The 22662-nt window shown below is 41.5% G+C and overlaps 3 protein-coding genes across 4 annotated transcripts; 1 reads left to right on the top strand and 2 right to left on the bottom strand.

Annotated features, from left to right (window-relative positions):
• Window positions 1-4654: 4654 nt before the first annotated feature.
• LOC120418093 (diphosphomevalonate decarboxylase-like) lies at window positions 4655-8031 on the top strand. Its single transcript, XM_039580361.2, has 5 exons — window positions 4655-5306; window positions 5384-5454; window positions 5527-5641; window positions 6985-7116; window positions 7173-8031. The coding sequence occupies exons 1-5, from the start codon at window positions 5255-5257 to the stop codon at window positions 7919-7921; spliced, it is 1119 nt and encodes a 372-aa protein (XP_039436295.1). The 5' UTR covers window positions 4655-5254; the 3' UTR covers window positions 7922-8031.
• On the bottom strand, window positions 8010-9019 carry LOC120418094 (protein stunted-like). 2 transcript variants are annotated; one of them, XR_005605554.2, is made up of 5 exons: window positions 8927-9019; window positions 8789-8856; window positions 8544-8674; window positions 8355-8435; window positions 8010-8093 (listed from the first exon to the last, which is right to left on the bottom strand). XR_005605554.2 is itself a non-coding variant. In XM_039580362.2 (4 exons), exons 2-4 carry the CDS (start codon window positions 8815-8817, stop codon window positions 8077-8079), a joined length of 177 nt encoding a protein of 58 aa, XP_039436296.1. In that variant the 5' UTR covers window positions 8818-8856; window positions 8927-9019; the 3' UTR covers window positions 8010-8076. The 2 variants fall into 2 exon arrangements, 1 of the variants encoding a protein (XP_039436296.1); XM_039580362.2 differs by lacking the exon at window positions 8355-8435.
• A 1224-nt stretch (window positions 9020-10243) lies between these two features.
• Window positions 10244-11665, bottom strand: LOC120418092 (uncharacterized). The gene is made up of 3 exons (XM_039580360.2): window positions 11116-11665; window positions 10874-11052; window positions 10244-10819 (listed from the first exon to the last, which is right to left on the bottom strand). Exons 1-3 carry the CDS (start codon window positions 11149-11151, stop codon window positions 10666-10668), a joined length of 369 nt encoding a protein of 122 aa, XP_039436294.1. The 5' UTR covers window positions 11152-11665; the 3' UTR covers window positions 10244-10665.
• Window positions 11666-22662: the final 10997 nt, after the last annotated feature.

Raw genomic sequence — 22662 nt, 5'->3', positions numbered from 1 at the left:
TAAATCAAACTCGCTATGTAACCAATTGTTGTTAGATGACTCAACATATGAACTTCTTCTATGGGCTTTTGTATAACTCGTTTTGAAGCTACAGAACAACATGCGTAGTTTTCCCCTGAGTTGATCATAAGATGGTTCTGTAATGTTGTAATTCTTACAAATCTCGGGTGAGTTTTCAAAAAGCCGTAAGAGTCACCGTGACCTCTTACACTAATTTTCGTTTTTTTCTCGAAAGTGAGACAAAATTTCATTTACTTTTAGTTTTGGGGCACTTGAAGTAGGTCGAATACCGATGTAAAAAGGACGTTTTCAGAATAGTGCTTCGTTACATCGTATAGGGACACTACGGTATTATTATCCATATTTTCAAAAGAACACAACAACTAACTGATATGAATATTCGAAGAATTGTTTCTGTATAATACTTAGCATAGGTACACAGACAAACAGACGTGACTCTCCATACAAATTATTTTTGAAATCCATCGTCCTTAATCAACCCCACCAAATCACGGCGACACCAGCGCTGCCTGGTGAGCTGATGCCGAAGCGCAGCCCAAACATACCAATACAAATCCATTTCTGTCATGTGTCATGTCAGTGTATGCGTGAGACAATCAAGCCTTAACGATTGTAAACATCAACAGCTGACCGACATAATTTTGTTGATGCTGATCGTCAGTACCCGATGCAAAAAATAAAAATTAACGTCGAAGATGACGGAGAATCACTTCCGTTTCCAATGGCAGAACCTCATGAGCCAAATCATGCGGCAGCACCAGCAACGACGCACTAAAACCGCAACGATAGAGATCAAACCACTGGTCCTCCCCGTTGCTTCCAAGTTCTGTCGAAGATTCCTCCTCCCCCAGGTTTGGAAACATCCGCGGAGAACGTGTCCACGGCGCAGTTAAGTTGCGCCAAACAACAAAAGCAAGGCAAAAGTTCCAAAAAATGCTGCCGTTAAATTTATATCGAAACAGAACCACAGAAACTGAACTGTGGAAAAAAGATTGAGTGGCGCAACATCGCCAAAAGGCCAAAAGGACGACCAGCAGCAGCAATCTGAGCAGCAGTCCACGAAGGATAAGCAGGTTGCTCCGAATGAGATGACTCCTCCGCAGTAGCGGGCGCTTCAGCAGCAGCCTCGACATCGGCAGGCAGTTGAACAGGCCTACTGGGTTAATATTGGGGCAAGAGGCTATGGCCAAGGCTGCCCCAACCTTTTCTTCAAAGCCTGGATTGTGATTCACCGTTAGATTTCCTGAATTCCATAAATTTTTGTGTTCTCATTTGCTGCCTCGCACGTGCTCACGCTCAACTTAAAAACAAACACGCATCACACACACTGAGAAAAACCGGTGAGCTGTCACGACAGCAGCGCCATCAGCGCCGGGTGAGTGAATGCCGAAATAAAATTGCATTTGAAATAACCGTTTTTGAAGGACAATGGTCCGGCACTCGAGTGTCCCGTCTGTTTGTCTGTGATAGGTATTTCTAATTTTATAAAACATACCTAAGTACCAAAAGTCATGAATATCTTCATGTACTTTATTTCTGCCTCCGCAGGTAAATAATGTGCTTTTAAGTAGAGAGCCTGGATCTTATTAGAGAACGGACATCTCAAACCAAAAGCACAGACAAACAGACGGGACACTCGAGTGTCGGACCATCGTCCTTCAAAACGGTTATTTCAAATGCAATTTTGTTTCGGCATCCACTCACCCGGCGCTGATGGCGCTGCTGTCGTGACAGCTCACCCGTCTTTTCTCAGTGTGTGTGATGCTTGTTTTTGTTTTTAAGTTGAGCGTGAGCACGTGCGAGGCAGCAAATGAGAACACAAAAATTTATGGAATTCAGGAAATCTAACGGTGAATCACAATCCAGGCTTTGCAGGAAAAGGTTGGGGCAGCCTTGGCCATAGCTTCTTGCCCCAATATTAACCCGGTAGGCCTGTTCAACTGCCTGCCGATGTCGAGGCCGCTGCTAAGCGCCCGCTACTGCGGAGGAGTCATCTCATTCGGAGCAACCTGCTTATCCTTCGTGGACTGCTGCTCAGATTGCTGCTGCTGGTCGTCCTTTTGGCCTTTTGGCGATGTTGCGCCACTCAATTTTTTTTCCACAGTTCAGTTTCTGTGGTTCTGTTTCGATATAAATTTAACGGCAGCATTTTTTGGCCTTGCTTTTGTTGTTTGGCGCAACTTAACTGCGCCGTGGACACGTTCCCCGCGGATGTTTCCAAACCTGGGAGAGGAGGAATCTTCGACAGAACTTGGAAGCAACGGGGAGGACCAGTGGTTTGATCTCTATCGTTGCGGTTGTAGTGCGTCGTTGCTGCCGCATGATTTGGCTCATGAGGTTCTGCCATTGGAAACGGAACTGATTCACCGTCATCTTCGACGTTGATTTTTATTTTTTGCATCGGGTACTGACGATCAGCATCAACAAAATTATGTCGGTCAGCTGTTGATGTTTACAATCGTTAAGGCTTGATTGTCTCACTCATACACTGACATGACACATGACAGTAATGGATTTGTATTGGTATGTTTGGGCTGCGCTTCGGCATCAGCTCACCAGGCAGCGCTGGCGTCGCCGTGGTTTGGTGGGGTTGATTAAGGACGATGGATTTCAAAAATAATTTGTATGGAGAGTCACGTCTGTTTGTCTGTGCCAAAAGTACCAATCGAAGCACGAGAACTGTCAAACGGAGGTACCAATCGAGCATAAGACAAAGGATTTTGCTCGATTGGTACCTCCGTTTGACAGTTCTCGTGCTTCGATTGGTACTTTTGGTTTGAGATGTCCGTTCTCTAATAAGATCCAGGCTCTCTACTTTTAAGTTAAGTTAAAGTTTTAACCAAGAGTATACGCGAAATCATTTTTTTTTGCATGAATAAAAATGTTTAAAATGGCATAACTCAAAAAGTGCACATTTGTGCACTTTGAAATTTGGAGACAAGTTAGGACATGATTCAAATTTTAAGCTGGGAAATTTTCAGATCGCTCAAATGCACACAAAAAAGTACTTTATTAACAAAGTTAAAAAAAAAACTAAATTTTGAATAAAAATCCATCTTTTTGTATTTTTAGTAATTTTTTAAGCCTGTAAAAGCATGCTTTGTTCAATGTTATTGAAAAGTTGAATCAATTACCTTTCTGAATATATATAATCTTGATTTATGGCCGCCTGATACCCCATAGTGTGCTGGTGGGCGCTGAACCTCCCAATAACCGGTCTAAACTCCTCCTCCTGGCCGAATTGAGCGTTTAAGTCGCCGATGACAATCTTGGCGTCGTTTTTGGGCACTTCCTGTACTCGCGGTCAAGAAGCTCGTAGAAAGCATCCTTGTCATCGGCGTCGCTTCCCATGTGCGGGCTGTGCACGTTGATGATGCCCAGGTTGAAGAATCGGCCCTTGATTCTCAACCGGCACATTCTGTCACGCGCTTCGCCATTTCACCCAGCACGATAAAAGCTGTCCCCAGCTCGAGTGTATCACCGCCGCTCCAATACATAGTATACCCACCGAATTCTCGGTGGTCCTTCCCCGTCCAGCACACCTCCTGCAGCGCCACGACTTCGAGCCCGCGGACCCGCGACCCGTTGTAAAGAATGCGGTCGCTCCCATCGAAGTTGAGAGACCTGCAGTTCCACGTCCCGAGTTTCGGCTCGCATCTGGAGCTCTCTGCACTACAGTTTTACGGCGGGTGCGTGTAGCCATCACCAGCCCCCTGTCTCGCCAGAGGTCCGTCGTACCAGGACTGTTTAGAGTCCCAAAAATCATAGAGTTATCTACGTGCGCATGTATTGCGTGTACGTACACGAAAAAAGTGAGGTTAAATTTTGTACCGGCCAGCAAAACAAATGGTGTGCTAGTGTGTGTGAGATCAGGCTTAGATAGCTCTATTGGTTGGGACACTACTGGCACAGACAAACAGACGTGACTCTCCATACAAATTATTTTTGAAATCCATCGTCCTTAATCAACCCCACCAAACCACGGCGACGCCAGCGCTGCCTGGTGAGCGGATGCTGAAGCGCAGCCCAAACATACCAATACAAATCCATTACTGTCATGTGTCATGTCAGTGTATGAGTGAGACAATCAAGCCTTAACGATTGTAAACATCAACAGCTGACCGACATAATTTTGTTGCTGCTGATCGTCAGTACCCGATGCAAAAAATAAAAATCAACGTCGAAGATGACGGTGAATCAGTTCCGTTTCCAATGGCAGAACCTCATGAGCCAAATCATGCGGCACGACCTTGGGCACGACGCACTACAACCGCAACGATAGAGATCAAACCACTGGTCCTCCCCGTTGCTTCCAAGTTCTGTCGAAGATTCCTCCTCTCCCAGGTTTGGAAACATCCGCGGGGAACGTGTCCACGGCGCAGTTAAGTTGCGCCAAACAACAAAAGCAAGGCCAAAAAATGCTGCCGTTAAATTTATATCGAAACAGAACCACAGAAACTGAACTGTGGAAAAAAAATTGAGTGGCGCAACATCGCCAAAAGGCCAAAAGGACGACCAGCAGCAGCAATCTGAGCAGCAGTCCACGAAGAATAAGCAGGTTGCTCCGAATGAGATGACTCCTCCGCAGTAGCGGGCGCTTAGCAGCGGCCTCGACATCGGCAGGCAGTTGAACAGGCCTACCGGGTTAATATTGGGGCAAGAAGCTATGGCCAAGGCTGCCCCAACCTTTTCCTGCAAAGCCTGGATTGTGATTCACCGTTAGATTTCCTGAATTCCATAAATTTTTGTGTTCTCATTTGCTGCCTCGCACGTGCTCACGCTCAACTTAAAAACAAAAACAAGCATCACACACACTGAGAAAAGACGGGTGAGCTGTCACGACAGCAGCGCCATCAGCGCCGGGTGAGTGGATGCCGAAACAAAATTGCATTTGAAATAACCGTTTTTGAAGGACGATGGTCCGACACTCGAGTGTCCCGTCTGTTTGTCTGTGCTACAACAGTCCAACACCAATCAACCGGCACATGACATCGGAGAGAAAGCAACGATGAATGAATGAAGAAGAGCTGCGAGAGAAACAAGAGAGCTAAAGGAGAGGAGTGTTCCGGATGGTAAACATTACGCATAAGCATCAGTGTGTCAGTCTGCCACGGGTGGTTCAGCAAAACAGCAGCAAATTTGGAATCAACGCACAAGAGAACCCACGGTGTTTTCTCCTGCCACGTAATTTTCTGTAAGATTCTTACTAATCGACGATAGTGACTGAATTGAGATGTTGTCTGTAACCTGCATAGCACCGGTAAACATTGCGGTAATAAAGTACTGTGAGTATAGTTGGGAAATTGATACATTTTGAAGATGGGCTAACAAAACTTTCTCTTTTCTCTTGCTTGAAACTAAGGGGGCAAACGTGATGAGGATCTGATTTTACCACTAAACGACTCCGTCAGTGCCACGCTCTCAACTGATCATGTAAGGAAGAATTCTGAAAGAAGCTTGAAAATTTGAGGGAATATGAATTTATGTAAATGTATTCTTTTCTAGTTGTGCACAAAAACGACCATCACCACCAGCGAAAGCCTGACCGAGAACAAGATTGTGCTGAACGGGAAAGAGGAATCGTTCGAAAATCCACGGTTGATCCGGTGCTTGGAAGAAGGTAATGGGGGAAACCGGGCATATATTTTGAGTTGAAGTTTGGCTCATACGCTTGATCGCGCAGTCTAAACGTGAAAGACAGACTCGAGGTCGTAGGTTTTAAAACACCTTTCAAACGGTTAGCTAACAAAACGATGGATCGACAGCAAATTTTCCTCGTTTTCCAACAATTTGAGTGACGTGTCAAAAGATTGGATGATCATTTTGATGAAAAATTGTTCTATGTCAAAAGTGTTTTTTGTTGTTTTATAAGTTACTATTGTATGTTTATTGCGATATCCGGGAAACGAAGGTAATTTCCAAAATCGATTCAAAGCATCTGTTCGGGGTTTTTTAGTTTAACAAAATTTCACAAGATGCACAAATGTTTCTGCGCATGACTTATGTTTTTGGCTAAATTAAATTTGATGCTGCCTCTTTCCCCGCTTTCCTGTTTAAAGGCTAGTATGGAGATCAAAAGGAAAGGGGTAAGAAACAGCTTTACGAACAGCAGCAGCAGGGATCGTTTTCTTGGGGCTTTTCTTCACCCTCTCTGGCTTGTTTTCGCTGCCGCTGCTGCCCATTGAAAATTTTTCTTGACCGGTTCCTTCCGATGTGCGTATACCGCTTAAAACCCAATTCGGAGCACTTCGTAATGTTCTATCAAAATGTGCTTCCCTAACACGGACGTGAATTTCAAGTTCTTGGAATAATAAAGAGTAACTCGGAGTTTAAATTCAATTTTTTTGTGACCGAATTTGCACATTAATTCAACAAAGCTACATCATATAAAACATAAAATTAGAATTTATGCTTTGCTCTTACGGCCTTTCATTACACGCGTTTAAATGGGACGGAAGGCCGTAAGAGTAATGTCGAACCGCCTTTTTCAAATGTTGCTCCAAAAATTACAAAAGGAACACCTTACTACGTATATAATTAGGTTGGCATTGTTTTAATTAGATTGTTATGAATTTGAGAAGGCAAAATAGTTTTTTTTGTATTTAAAAGCCGATCGTAAAACGAAGATGTACATACCAAAAAATTTTTTTTTTTCAAAATTCTCTGCAAACTCGTTACTCGACTCCGAAAGAGTCATACATTCTTTCACAACTTTTAAGCGTCTTCGTTGCTTTTCTCACTTTTTCTTATACGAGCCACTTTGAAAGCGTTGGTTGTTTTTTAGATCTGATCCCCCCCTTTAACGATCCAGATCAGGTACTTGGGGTCTCCACAGGAGTGATTACCTTCTTAACCTTTGCCAGTTTTTTTTGCTGTTTTTTTTTTGTTGGCTCGATCCTTCTCACGAACTTTTTATCAATTTTTATCGTCAGCGCCACTCTGTTCTATTTCATTCGATTTCAGTGCGCAAAAAGGCCGATGCCGCCAACAAGTGCCGGAAGGACATTCTAAAGTGGAACATCAAAGTCACCACGGAGAACAACTTCCCGACGGCCGCCGGGCTGGCCTCGAGCGCCTCCGGGTATGCTTGCTTCGGTAAGTTAGTCAAACAGTGATCTCCAGATCAGAAATCAACGATCGTTCAATTCCAGTGTACACTCTGGCCTGCCTGTACGGCATCGAGGACCAGGAGATTTCGTCAATCGCGCGCCAGGGCAGCGGCTCAGCCTGTCGCAGTCTGTACTCGGGCTTTGTGCAGTGGCGCAAGGGAGAGTTGCCGGACGGAAGCGATTCGATTGCGGTTCAGCTGACGCCGGCCGACTTTTGGCCCGAGATGCGCATCATCGTTCTGGTGGTGAACGACATGCGCAAAAAGACCAGCTCTACGGGTGGAATGTCGACCAGTGTGAAAACCTCCAAACTGCTGAAGTATCGTGCGGAGAGGTGCGTTCCCGAGCACACAGCCCGGCTGGTTGAGGCGCTCAAGGGGAAGGATTTTGAAACGTTTGGCAAAATCACGATGCAGGACAGTAACCAGTTTCACGCCGTCTGTTTGGACACGTTTCCGCCGTGCGTTTACATGAACGACATTTCGCACGCGATTGTAAATCTGGTGCACCGGTTCAACGATTTGAAGAACGACATTCGAGTGGCGTACACGTTTGACGCTGGTCCCAACGCATGCCTTTATCTGCTGGAAAAGGACGTGCCGGAAGTGTTGGCCACTGTGAACAAAGTGTTTCCCAATGATGCGTTGGGAAGTCCAGAGTACATCAAGGGAATTTCGGTTGAAGTTTCGCAATTGCCAGCGGCGGATGAGCAGTTTTGTGCGAATGGACAAAATCAGTTGAAATACATCATTAACACGAGGGTTGGCGAAGGACCAAAACGATTAGCCTAATACACAAACAAACTACTTTTGTTTTCTCCTAAAATTCGCGATGTTGGAGCAATGGCTTTCTTTCGAATAATTTGTCTTAAAAAATAAATGTTGTTTACCTTTCCATATTACTGAACTCTGTTTTATTTCGTGAACTTTAATTCAGAAATCCGGACTTAGTTTGCGGCAACCTCTGCAAAAAACAGGGAAAAGAGCGAAATTAGGGAACGAATTCTAGCAAGTTTAGATATGCACTGTTCAAACAGGATATTTGCACATGTTTTAATTACTACTGGAAAAAACTGTTCATATTAGTGTTTCTTGCACACATTTTGGTATCAATTTTGATTGTTATTTTATTATTGGAGGGACATGGCCGAAATATGTTTGCGGAAAAACAGCAGCATTACATCGGGCGCGTGCACACAAACAGAGAAGCACACCCGGAACTTACAATTCCCCGTAAGAAACTGCAAACCAACTAAACCTTCCGACAAGGTTCAATGTCACATTAAAGAAAAGATTTACTTTTCATCTGTAGGAAAGTGAAATTAAGTTACTAAATAGTTTGCAACGGACCCATCAACCGACTCTGAAAACCTAGAAGAAAAAAACCCGGCCCGTGATTCGTCTCAAAACTTACTTTCGGGCTTGCCGTTGGCCCATTTGGTAAACTTGATGGAAGTGACATCACGGCGGGCGGCCTGCTCCCGGAGCTCGGACTTAAGCGCCCGGCGCAGCAGATTAGCGGCAATGTTGGAGTAGTTGATGTAGCTGGAATCGAAGCGGACAAAAAAAATCGGTTAATGGCCGCCGGAACGTAACCGACCGACGAGAGGGGTTACGTAAGGAGAAAGAAAAACAACGTCGCAAAGGCTCAATACTCACTTCAAACCAGCAGCTCTCCAGGCAGTCATTTTGGGATGCTTTTTGTCGCGGATTGACGAGAGGAAAGGCTGGAACGGAATACAACAATTCGAGTTATTTGAAATAAGTATTAAAGCTAGAGAAATTGATTTTACTCACCAAAAATCTAAATGTCTGCGGCTTTCGGGAACGCACCAAATAAATGACGGATTTAGAAGATTTGACAGATGACGTTTTGCGAAATGTATAGAGCTGAGTGGTATTTTACTTCGGATGAGGGGTGATTCAATGATGGGTAACTAAATGCAATGCATTTTTGAGAAAATGCCACATCCAGAGTCTCGGCCCGAAACTTCAAACACGAACAAAAGCAGCGAACCGAAGATTGGCAATGACGTTTTGGAATTTTGACAGTTTGGAACGCATGAATTACCCCATTATCGGTTTCCCGCATGGGTGATGTGGAAATTGTTGCACATTACTGAAGCTGGAAATTTTGCAACATATTTCAATTTATGCTAAATTTTAAAATTTAAACACGAATCTATAGTGAATCGATGTGAAAACTAAAGATACACTGAAGGCACGATGATTTGATGTGCAATCTTGATCAGAATCGCGAAAAAAGAGGTTTAATTTGAAAAATAATAATAAAACAAATTCTGGGCTGGAATTTAACGAAATTTTGTCTGTTTTGTAAGACTTAATTTTATTTCACAATGGTTATAGAATTATTTACAAAAAAAAGTAAATTGTTCGGTTCGTCCACAAACAATCTCATGTTTGTAAACAAACGACGCCATTTTGCCAATGTTGTTCGGTAGCTCATATCAGGCCATCGCCGGGGCCCTGGCCACACCCTAACCAATACACTCAAACCCCGTTGGTTTGACACCAACTGTTGTCAAACGAACGGGTCACTTTTTAGTTTGACACCCCTTTTACACGGAGTTCACACACATTACCAAACGTTTGTTTTGATAGTGTGCGTGAGCGCCGTATCCAGGTTGTTAAGCGAAGATGGCGTTCGAATGGTGAACGCCCGAAATGTCAAAATCGCGCAGTAGCACCAACATTAGAAAAAGTCATGACATAGCACACTTTTTCCGTAATGTTGGTACCACTGCGTGATTTTGACATTTCGGGCGTTCACCATTCGAACGCCATCTTCGCTTAAAAACCTCGATAAAAAGTGACAGTTCGTCACTTTTTAGTTTGACTTTGACCAACCAACGGGGTACAAACTAAAAAAGTGTCAAACGAAAAAGTGACCAACCACCGGGGGTTGAGTGTAATCATGACTTTTTGAGTTCAATATCCCTTTTTTCATTCAATTTTTTCTGGGACGGGACGGCTGGATAGAGTCTTCTTTTTGAGTGTTTACGTTTGTATTCATTATCTGTTTTTTTTTTTTGCAAGAAAATTCGTGTTCGAAAACAAATATCAAGCAATCTGTGATTCACTCAGAAAAAAGTACTGGCGAAATCCATAAGAACGTCTTATGACCATTCGACATCAGGATTTCATTTGAATGTCATAAGATTTTCTTATGTCTGGGAGGGGAAATTTGACAAAGCCGTCACATAAGATTTCCATCGAGCTATCTTATGATATTGGTACGAAGATTTTTATGACTTCAACAATAATTTTATTATGGATATCAGTGTTAATTAGTAAATTTTACTCGTGATTTTCATAGAGCATTCTTATGATATTTGTAAGAAGTTTTTTATGACTTTTATTTTTATTGTTTTATACTGGCATACATATCAAATTGAGCTCTAAATTCGATTGGAAAACTGTGAAGGCCAATGTTCTCCAGAACGATGCTCTCTAATCCGTTTTCATCACCGGTCCCCGAAGAGTCGCGCCAAGGCAGGTTCACTGGGATGTCCTCTTTACTTTCCCGGATTTCTCCGCTTCCGCACCAGATCGGCCCGGCGATCCGGGACGTGCAAGAGCCTCCAACTGGCGTCTCTACAGAATTGTTTTCCGGGAAGAGCTCGTCGCGTCACTCTCGCTGAAGCTCGGGATTTATTCCACCGGATCGGTCTGTGGAATGAAATTAGGTTAAATTCTGGTTCAATTTCAAACATGTGTACTTACGTTAAATTTTGCGAGTCCGTTCTGTCCGGGGGGCACAAGATGCCGTCCTTGCCGGAGCCTCCAACTGGCGTCTCGATCGGTGAAATTGCACTCTGGGATGGGCTCGTCGCTTCGTTTTCACTATTGATCTGGACCGAGCCTACGGAATCGGCTACGATTATTAACTTGAAGTCAAGGTCCTGTAAATGTAATGAAGTAATAGTTTACATGCCATAAAAAAAATTAAAAAAGCAATAACTTACGTTACGTGTCCTCCACTCGGAAACAACTTCCCACATGTTTGCTCTTCCGACGCCATTTTAAAGTTTGGGTGAAATAAAATTGTCTTAAGCTATTTTCACACTGCTGACATTTGTAAATAGCGAATATCCAAGCTATAAAATCCATAGGAAAATCTTATGAACTTTGTTGCCAGTTCCTATAAAAAAACAACAACATGGCATTGGTCGAACAGCATTGGAAAATCTTATGTAATGCATGCGCTGATTCGATCTGATCTCATAAGCTTTGCTAATGCTTTCATAAGCTTAATTATAAATTTCGTTAGGGCCTCAATGGACACAGCTGGGACCTCGTTCATAAGACTTAACTTATGGTATTATTAGGAGCTTTTCTCTCAGTTCACTATAGTTTTGGAGATACTAAAATGTCTGTAACAAAAATCTGGGTGCAAAAGCTCTGGTTGATGTGCACCGTTAAATGCGTATTCTTACTTCAATCTAAAAAAGTTGCAGGTGATTATGTTACACATGACCAGTATGACAAAGAACTTTGCAAGATGATTGTTGAAATTTCGATTAAAATGTCCGGTCCAAATTTCCCCATGATTCCCTTGTAATTAACGTCCTACCGAACTAAGGGGATGGAAATTGCAAGTTGCTGAAATAGAAATCGGGGTGAAATCAATTGACTTTCCTTCACCACTCGAAAGTTACCAAGATGCGGGAATGTTGTTGCAGCAGACATTAAAACTGCCCTTTACAGGGCTCTAATTGATTACGAGATAGTTATTCTAAATTTCCAGAAACAGATTTTCGCAGCGGCACAAAAGAATGTGCATCGCAGTATTCTATTTATTACTTCCTGCCTAATAAGCAATATATTTTAACTGCTTAACTTCAGATAATGGCCAAATGCAACTTTTTATGTTGAAGTTTGATATTCATATTGCCCCAACTTTTACGGTTCGGCAAATGCCCCCCCATCGGAACATCCCCGGGGCCTCAGGCTACTGCCGAAATGTCAAATTTCATGTCCAGTATCAAAAATCATAAAGTTTGATACCCATATTGCCCCAACTCTTACGGTCCGGCAAATGTCCCCCCTTCGGAACATCCGCGGGACCTCCGGCCACTCCAGATTGTGGCCACTATTTCCGAAATGTCAAATTTCATGTCCAGTATCAAAAACCATAAAGTTTGATACCCATATTGCCCCAACTCTTACGGTCCGGCAAATGTCCCCCCTTCGGAACATCCGCGGGGCCTCCGGCTACTCCGGATTGTGGCCACTACTGCCGAAATGTCAAATTTCATGTCCAGTATCAAAAATCATAAAGTTTGATATCCATATTGCCCCAACTCTTACGGTCCGGCAAATGTCCCCCCATCGGAACATCCGCGGGGCCTCTGGCCACTCCGGATTGTGGCCACTACAGCCGAAATGTCATATTTCATGTCCAGTATCAAAAATCATAAAGTTTGATACCCATATTGCCCCAACTCTTACGGTTCGGCAAATGTCCCCCTTTCGGAACATCCCCGGGACCTCCGGCCTCTCCAGTCCAGGTGGTGACCAGTTCCAATGATCGACTCCCGCAACTGGCATGTTTTAGCTGGTCCTTGCCTCCAAGCCATCTGCTCCCGGACCTCCAGGCCGTCTGCTACCGGGCCACCAGGCCATCTGCTTCTGATGTGTTCTCGTCGACGTCCAGCAATAGAATGAATTTTCAGGATCGAACGAGCTGCGTTTTGTTGCCTCGTCGACGATCCGAAAATTATGAGGTGGAGTGGGGGTGATTTTAGATACATCAATCTCACGTCTCTCGATTGACTGATTGGGAAACGTTCGTTCATCCAACCAGCGTGCACCAAAAAGAGGGGAAATTTACCGAGAGGGGAATTCGTCACGTAACGTTTTCGCTTCGCGAAAATTTTGGATTGACACCACGTATAGAAACCTTAGGACAAAGTTCTTTGTCAAAAAAATCCTAAAAACCCTTCAAATCATTAAATGGGAGTAGAGATTTTTTCTTAGATCTGCTCCTGTCGTTGTCCCGTTACGCAAAGAAAGTAAATAAATCTTTCCCAGTTCCCCAAAGAGGAGCACGTCAAATTCAACGGCAATTTTTACTCAACTTTTAAGAAAGTTAACATTCCATAGGTCGCACGCCCTAAGGTGTCAGCTGTCAGAATCGAAAGAAATGGCTGGCAAAAATTCAAATTTGTACCAATTCATTCACTTCAAAGAGCAAAAAAGTTTGTTTTTCAATTTGTGGCAATGTGTTGAATAATAAAAAAGTGCGAAAAAATCAAATAGGCTAAACTGTGGCCATTATTTTTGTTTGCTTTTTAAATCCAGTTCTACGATGTTGTTTCTTCACGCCACATTTTAATTTCATGGGAAGCACAGGTTTAATATTGTTCAATCTAGATGACATTTCTATGTAACGCGCAAAAAATAACAATAGTTTTAAGTGGGCAAAAAAATAGTCAGTTAATGAAATGTATTGTTTTTTAAAATGAAAATTCTGATAAGTCAACATTCGCTGTATGATAGAAATAAATGCCTTTCAATTGAAAATATTTTAATCAATATATCAATGCAATTTACAATTATTTGTGAAAATGATTTTAATTTTTTTTGCTACTCAAATTACAATACTTCTCATTTTCTCCTCATAAGAAAGGACTGGTTTAGGTTGACAGAAGCGGCCATGTTGAAAGTGGTTTAGTTTGATAATAGGTTTTTTATCTCTTTGTTTATCCCATTCCAGGATTTTTTCAGTTCAACCCATACAACCATTTTTATGGTTGTAGTACCTGAACTGATTATGTTTTCAATTATAGAGCCTGGAGCTTATTAGGGAATAGCCATCTCAAACCAAAAGTACCAATCGAAGCGCGAGAACTGTCAAACGGAGGTACCATTGTACCAATCGAGCAAAATCCTCCTCCGTTTGACCGTTCTCGTGCTTCGGTTGGTACTTTTGGTTTGAGATGGCCGTTCTCTAATAAGGCTTCAGGCTCTCTATTTTTCTATTTTCAATAGGTCATTCCCGAACTTGCAGAATTGCAGAATTTCTGCAGCTTCTGCAGAATTCTGCAGCCAGCATAAGTCACTTTTTGCAGCACGTTCCCGTATTTTTTTTATTTTTTTTGTCCCGTTTGGTCGGTTGCACACACACACACACACACACACACACACACACACACACACACACACACACACACACACACACACACACAACACTTTCCCGTATTTTTTTTTCACGCAGAAAAATATTTTGTAGAATCAGCCTGTACGAGGTTTGATTCAACAATTTTTTGTTGAATATAATCAACGCCGATTTTGCGTTAAAACAAACCTTGATTTTCTCAATTCCACAATAATCTTTTGTTGTTTTGAAAAAGTTGCTTTGACGTTTAGCGTTGATTCAACAAAAATCATGATTTTCAAATCAACAAAACGTTTTGTTGATTCAAATATGCCTTATTTCGACGGTAACATTTCAAAAGGCATCATGTACATTTTGACACTTTCTGGATTATTGCATATTCTAAAAGTACTCCTAATAAACTACCTCTCCACCAAAAATGAGCAAAAGTTACTTCAGTAAAGTCTGTTTAATCATGACTTTAAATAAAGTAACATAAACAAAATCTCTGCCATTAGCCGTCCCTGTTTATATAGCCCTGTCAACCTGTCAAACAAAAGACTACATGAACCTCGTGACGAAAAAAAACATCATGAAAAAAGCGCCATGTACATTTGGCGGAGAAAAACGAATCATAACAAAGCGTCCCGCTTAATGACAGCAGGGTGATATAGACGTTGGTGATTTCAAAAAAAAGTTATGTTTGTTTTTCTCATATAAAATTACGGAAATAATGTTTTATTGAATTTGGCTGATCAAGTATCAATAGAAGCAACGTTTTTCATCGTTTGTTATCATTAGAACATCTTATTTTGCTTTTATTCGTTCTCTAACGTTTTTTATTCGTTCTCTAACTTTGGGTGCGTGATTGTCTCTCACCCAGTCGATCCCAGACGGTCCCGGTGGCATTTTTCGAGACGAGATTTGTCTGATCACGCCTTCCGTCGGACGGGAAGTAAATGTTGGCCCAGGACTAACCTAAAAAGGTTAGGTCGTTACACCCAAAGTTAAAGAACGAGAAGATAGTCTTCACGAAAAGAAACGTGAGGAAAGTGCTATTTTGCGAGAGTACACACAAAAAAATATTATGGTAATGACAAAAGTAACTTACTTTTGAATTAATAAGTGGTTAAAATTTGCTACATTAAAAGTTTTTTTCTTGTTTTGAAAATGAAAACTTTTACTGCTACAGTTTTTGAAAATCTCATTGCTAACTTATTTAAAAGTTTTAACTTTTAATTCGACTGTATAATTTCTTTCATTTCGTCGTTCTCGTGTAACCGTGTACGCCCAAGTCCAAAATGTAAACAAACGTTTAAGTGATTCCGGTGGTTAGTGAGTGGTGGTCCACGACGTCAATCAAAACAGAACGCGTCCGCAGCCAGGACTTGTACGCGGATACCTTCGAAGGAGGATGGTGCGGAACAAGGTTAAGGGATTAGGGGAAAGTTGGTTTTCAAAAGGATGAGGCCAGCTTCCTGCCGGATCTGCAGCTGTTTCACGACCGAAATGGGTAAGAAGGAAGCTTGGGTGTTTGGTGGCGTTTGTGTTTGATTTTGTTTGTTTTTGTAGGACGCCGTTTATGCGGATGTGAATTTGCACCGGTTGTATTCGATAAAGTTAATTTTAACGGTGAGGAGAAGGATCGGAGGTGGTCGGCGCGGATGTTGTACTCGATGCCGGCGGTTTACGACCATTAGCAGCATTATGTGCCGGAAGTGATGACGGGACAGTGTGGGATGTCCTGAGGGTCCGCAGTCCATTTGTCGGTGCAGGACATGTTTGACGAGTATTACATAAACATCCGGAAGAACAGTTTGCACCAGTTCTGGAAGAACCGTCTGTACGAAAGCCGCAGGTCCTGAAGCTGTCGTACTCGGATTGCTTCCAGAAATTGGAGCGATATTCGACGAACCTGATCAAGAACATCTACCTGGAATACCGAAGAAGTCACCGGTGAGTATTGAGAATGTGTTCAGTGTCTAGCCAATTTAATTTACTTTCAAACTCTTTCAGCAACTCCCGCCTGCAAACTATCAACTCGCGACCGCGCAGCTTCGGCCGGATGAACTGACAACATCTGTGCCATTCTCGAAGGAGGACGATGTGATCGGGAACTAACAACCGAACCGAACCGAACAATGGTGGCCCATACGGCAAAGGCACGGTTCAATATGCCGAAGGTCTTGGGTTCGAGTCTCGGTACCGGCACTTTTTTTTGATAGATGAACTTTTTTTGTTGCTGAACCATGAGTAAAGTACTCGCGGTAATTTCGGGATTTATCCTCTCCGTCCGCACACAGTACCATTTTACTACCGAATCGTGCTCTTTATCCTCTCGTATGCCGATACTCAGTTCTGGGTGTAGCTCAGTCCAGGTGTAGGAGTCGTCTTCCTGGGTCCTGCCTCGGTGGAGTCGCTGGTAGGCAGTTGGACTAATAATCCAAAGGTCGTCAGTTCGAATCCCGGGGTGGATGGAAGCTAAGGTGTAAAAAGGGGTTTGCAATTGCCTCAACAATCAAGCCTTCGGACACCTAGTTTCGAGTAGAAATCTCGCAATCGAGAACGCCAAGGCAATGGTGTAGAGCGAATAATTTGATTTGATTTTTTTTTTTGTTCTGTTGAATCCACAGTTTTGCATACTTCACAAAGGTTGTCGCTTACACCTTTTATCTTCAGCCTGAACATTTTAGATCTGTTTGGGATTATGTTGTTGTACACCAAAAAAAGCGTTTCTTTGGCATGAGAACTAATAAAGTTCTTACTGATATTTTTCCAAATGTGCTCCCACAAAAGCTCCGGGTTTTCATACTCTACTTTAGGTACAATTTTTTTGAAGCAAATATTCATAAATGATTTTGCACCTATTCAAATGGACTAAATTTAATATATCCGTCGCGAGGTTAAGCCATTCTCGTGCATTTCAGGGTTAAATTATATTTTTTTCATTGGGTCTAGAAAGCCTTATATATTTTAATATCTTGACAGATACGATTAAAAAAGTAATGCATTCTGCTAAAACGCTCAACCAAACCACAATAGAAGAATTCGACAAAATGACATCAATTTTTTTGGGTCATATAGAATACAAATTGGTAGCACCGTTAAAGGTACAATTTATTATTTGCCAATTTAATTTACCTATTATTCAACACACATATTTAGTCTATTCAAAACTAATTCAACATCAAAAATTATTGTTAAACAAATATCTATTTGAAATTATTAAACTCAAAAGAAATGTGTCTTTTAAAAGTTTTTAAAAACACATTGTTTTAATAATATTTTTTTTGGTTGGGGTATTAGCCGTGCTGTAATACTGGCTTTAGTTATCTTTTTTGTGTATGTATGTATGTATGTATGATCCCCATACCCGCAGGCAACTTGGTCCCGAAACACATGTGAGCGCTGGGTGAACAATTCGATCATCTTTTACTCCGTAATCTGTACACCCACGTGCATAAGTTTTTTGCACGAATTTTAGTGCTACAAATACCGGCGCATAGATCAAAATGGTTTCCTTCTCTCCTCCCAAAGCGCCGGAAATTTGTAGCGGGTGTAGGGACACTTCGCATAGACGCCCTTGCTCCCATCACGTCACTGAGGGTATGTAGCGACGAGAAATCGAACCTTCATTAGAGAAGCAGGCAATCCACAACTCACAGCGAACGACCAAGGGAACACCCTACCGCGTATATAGTAAATTGGCGTGGTTAGTCTTAAATGGAATGTATGAATGTTAGAATGAGTGACAGTGTATTTTGATATAAGAAAAGGAGCGATCTCACCAAATCGGGAATCTTCAACTCCGGTATCATCGGTCTTGAAATGTCACTTGAATCTTCTTGGAATTCTGTCCTCTATTTGCTGAACTACCGGCAACCAAATTGATACGGAACCAAAACAGCAAACAACTTCCTGGATTCCGGTGAAATCTTGAGGGACAAGTCAGGTGTGGACGAAAGCTACCCATCCTGGCCTGGCTGATAATCTTGAACATCAGGACAGGAACCACACGACGTTTTAACCGATGGCAACTTAGTGGTGTGCATCAGCTGCTGCTTATCCGCCGATATTGTCCGCAATCGCCATCTCCTGGGCGTCACGAGGATCTTCCACTGCTATCGCTATCACTGGCCACCAACAGAATTATCGGCTAAATATCCTTATTTTCTCTAACTTTGAATTTTTTAATCAAAAAAATTTAGGATTGAAAAATGACATCTTGAAAAAATACGTCCAGTCTCGCGCACGGATTGCTTCCAGGCTTTTTTGTCAGGTTAAAATATTAACACCAAAAAAATCGCTATTTCATTTACGTTAATGAACTAAGCCTGAAATCGTAAACATAAAAAAGCGTTCTCAATAAAAACAGACATTAAAATAATTACCCCAAAAATCCATCAATTCAAAATATACAAACGTCCCTTCTAAAAGACTACTTCAATCTAGTAATAAAATCAAAAAAATCAAATCAAATTATTCGCTCTACAGCATTGCCTTCACGTTCTCTCGATTTCGAGATTCCTAGGGGTAAACGTGGTTGCGTAGTTGTAAAAAGAGGTTTGCAATTGCCTCAACAATCAAGCCTTTGAACACCTAGTTTCGAGTAGGAATCTCGCAATCGAGAACGCCAAGGCAATGCTGTAGAGCGATTTTTTTTATTTGAGTCTGATTTTTCAAATTGTTTTATATTCATAATGCATTTTTTTGTACCTCATCCAGTAAAAACACAATGAACTTATTTCTTGGATTTTGCAGTAGAATCGCACTACCTAAAACTCGTCAGCCAAAATCAACCGAAAATTCAGATGTTTCCTACTAATCGGTTGTGCTGAAATTAGTTGAGCTAGGCATATGTAACTCACTGTGTAAGAATAACAAGGGTACCAAGGGAAATAAAAAAATGAAAATTCATGCTTAACATATTTACAAAAAAGTTATTTGATGTTTGATAAACTTAACTCAAAACAGCATTTTAAATTTTCATACGACCTTTCAAATGTTAGGCCAGATATTTGAAACTACTAACTATTTTTCCTTAAAAGCCTATCTAATAGAGCTTTGTGACATTTCGCGTACACACATAAGCGCATCATTTGAATTTTCTGGTCGGAAAAAATGTAATCTCAATCTTTGTGTGTACGTACACGCAATACATGCGCACGTGGATAACTCTATATCCTTTCATTTGCGTCCAAGACAGCTAAAATCGGAGTTATGTTTTTTTTTTGGAAATAGTGGTTTTCGCGAAAATCGACGAAAATGGCCATATTTCGGACCACCCTAACACGGCGTAGGTCACCCTCATGACCAAACAAATATACGGGACTAATTAGTCGGCCAAGGAACCCCCAGAAAATTTTTGAGCCCGATCGGAGAACTTTTTTTTCGAATCATGCTGTTTTCGTGGGGAATTGTTGTATAATTATGTTCTAAAGCAGGGGAAGAGGGGTAACTATTAATTAAAATCCTTTTCAAATGTTGCCCCAGGAATGGAATTATTACGGTAATTTTTAAAACATTCTTTGTCCCGCCCGTGTGGATCAATCGGACCGCGCACTGGACTCACAACCCAGAGGTTGCTGGTTCGAATCCCGCGGCGGGCGCTCTAAAATTCTTTGTGTAAATATGGGTATTCGGCGCCGTCGCTCCGTGCCATACTTTCATACACTTAGGAGCCCAGGGCGGCGAAGTCCTTGTAGTTAAAAAGGAAGACACTAGTGGTTGGTACTAGCAATGGTGGCCGACAGCTATAAAGTCAACTTCGTTTTTTTTTGTACTGAAATTTGGGACTGTCGCTGTTAGTTTTAGAAGTCATTTTGTATAGTTTAGGCTTCTTGTTATCATATGTTTAGGGCGTGAATCAAACTAAACTTGTTTGATTTGTGTGCGATGGTTAGTCTTAAATTGGCTTTAAGAAACATTCATCATATCATTTATTTTATTGTATAAAAAGTACTTGTTCTGGCAACTTTGAAGATGAACATCGATTCAATTGCACTGCAATTTGTATTTGATCACGACTTTTTAATTGTGTTAGAATTACTAGCAAACAATTATTACTGGGATTCGTCAAAATTATGTTCAATAGTTGAGTTAATAAACAGATTAGGGTATGCAGAAAATTGTCAACCTAATTTATAGTATTTTGCATTTCTAAGATGAGCTTATACTCACCCTTGTCACTTGCTGGATTCACCAGCCTTAACGGACGTACGAACCGCAATGTGATCGTCATCAACGTGACACAAACTAGTCAAGTTACTCTTGAACGTCAGCGCGGCTAATCCTCGTGCAAATAATCACAATCGTGCCTCGCACTGTCCTGTACATCAGAGATATTTATACCTTTACAGCTTATTATCCTAGCTAGATGGCTGGCAAATGGCCATTTGAACAGTGATACGACAGTAGCTAGCACTCGTGGATTTTTGCTGACGAAATGACCTCGCGTCGGGCTCAGTTAGAATCGGTTCTAACCGCTATCGAACCTAATCCAAGCCGAGGTGTGCAACTGTGATGCTCTTTAATTAAATTTGCTGAAAATAAGTGTCCAGAAATTCAATTCAATTCGGTTTTATTGGTGAATTATCAATATACAATAAGTTCTTTTGGAATACATAACATAGTTTTGGAGTTCCTTTCAGCTGTGTGTTACATCATAATCCTTGCATAATCCATTTTGGAACAATTGTTGCTTGTAGTTAAGGGGTTACCGAAAGTAAGAAAAAGATAAGAAAAAAATACTTACTAAAATTGCAAGGGAAAGTCGCCCCCGCTTCAAACTTTGTTTTCGAAAAATCAAGGGGCAAATTTTAATGAAAGTTAAATCAACTGAAAACAACGTAAAATGCAATTTCCGGCATTGATGATCATGTTTAGCATGTTTGGGCTGGATTGAAATTATTTTGAATTTTTATGAAATTCCAATGCACAGCACCACAAAACTTTTTTTTGCAAAAAAAAATTTTTTTTTCGTCAACACTTAGATGTTTTAGAAACTAATGATTGCAAAACAACTGGACAGGTGTATAATGCATTTTAAAACACTTTTTTTCATTCAAATGTTGAAACCATGGCTCGTAAATTCAATTTTTAAACTCCCCCCCAGATAAACAATTAAAAAAGTTACTGGAAGAAGAAATTTTCTTCTTCTTTTCTTCTTCTTCCCTCTCTCCCATATGTCTTTCAAAAATTGGGGGGAGGGGGGGGGGGACTTCAGTCCATACAAAAATGCTGAAATTTGCATGACCCAATCTCACCTCCAGACCCAATGTCACCCCTGATGACGGTACGAAGAAGTGTTAGAAAACACCTATCTAAAGTTCTAAGCTGCGTGGCATTTTGGGGATTAAAATAATAGTTCTAAGCATTTAAATACACCCTTCATCAATCGGTTGGTTGAGGCCATCTTTTTATTAAAGTGGTCCTGCAAGTCTGCAAGTAAATCTGATCTCAATTTTCAATGGCACTGCAGCTGACCTGGATAGTTTAGAAAAAGTTACCGTCATCTCGAGTGAATCGGGACTACAGTCTGAATAGAGGCAGCAGGTTTTAGAGCATTTAAAAGCTTGAGAATATGTGTCTGTTCTATTCGAAAAATATTCAAATATTGTGCAGTTACTAGGCTAAATTCGCCCCATGTGCCTCGAATCACCCCAGATGACGGTACGTTCCTTTTTGATCAATCGGTAAGGTTTTTCAATTAACCTATCTAACAACATGATATCCGGGCATAATTTTTAATTCAGCAAAGATCTTAGTATCTAACCTTATGGACTTCCTCTCTATTAATAATTCTTATTTTATCTATTTCATATCTTTAATGTTATCCACAGTTTTAGTTGTTTTCAAGCAAAAACCCAAAAAAGATAATAGTAAAAACACAAGTCCTGAGAATCTGATTTACATCTCAAAGCAAAACCACCTGAACTCCTCGCTTTGCAAAGGTGTCGTCACTTTGGCACTGTCGCTGGAAATAGGTACCGTTCAAACGAGGGTGCATGATGGTTCGGGAAGCATGTATCGAAATCAAATCACGTGCGTGTTTGTTCCGTTGTAAAACGTCGACTCTGATGAGCATGTGCAACACAAAATAAAACAGAGCCGAATCGCAAGTTGAACGGATTTCAAGGTAAAAGAGTCATCGCCCACCCCCACCGTGACAGTCACCGACAGTCTTTCTGAATTGGATTTTTATTCATTATTGACGCAGATGTTGTTCTATCTATGGATTTTGACGAGCTTTTTCCAGTTTGAAGCGTTTTCAACCGCTTTCGGCAGCGTCACGACAGCGTTCGGGCGGGTGTGTTATCCCAATTTTGAAGACTCTTTTCAGAACAGTTGCAATCGCGATAAGGAATGGACATAGAAGTGACGAGTGACGATCGTTGCTGTTGTAGCGGTTTGC

Source organism: Culex pipiens, chromosome 1 (assembly GCF_016801865.2).
Source record: "Culex pipiens pallens isolate TS chromosome 1, TS_CPP_V2, whole genome shotgun sequence".
Classification (NCBI taxonomy): domain Eukaryota; kingdom Metazoa; phylum Arthropoda; class Insecta; order Diptera; family Culicidae; genus Culex; species Culex pipiens.
This window is presented reverse-complemented; position numbering and strand designations above follow the sequence as displayed.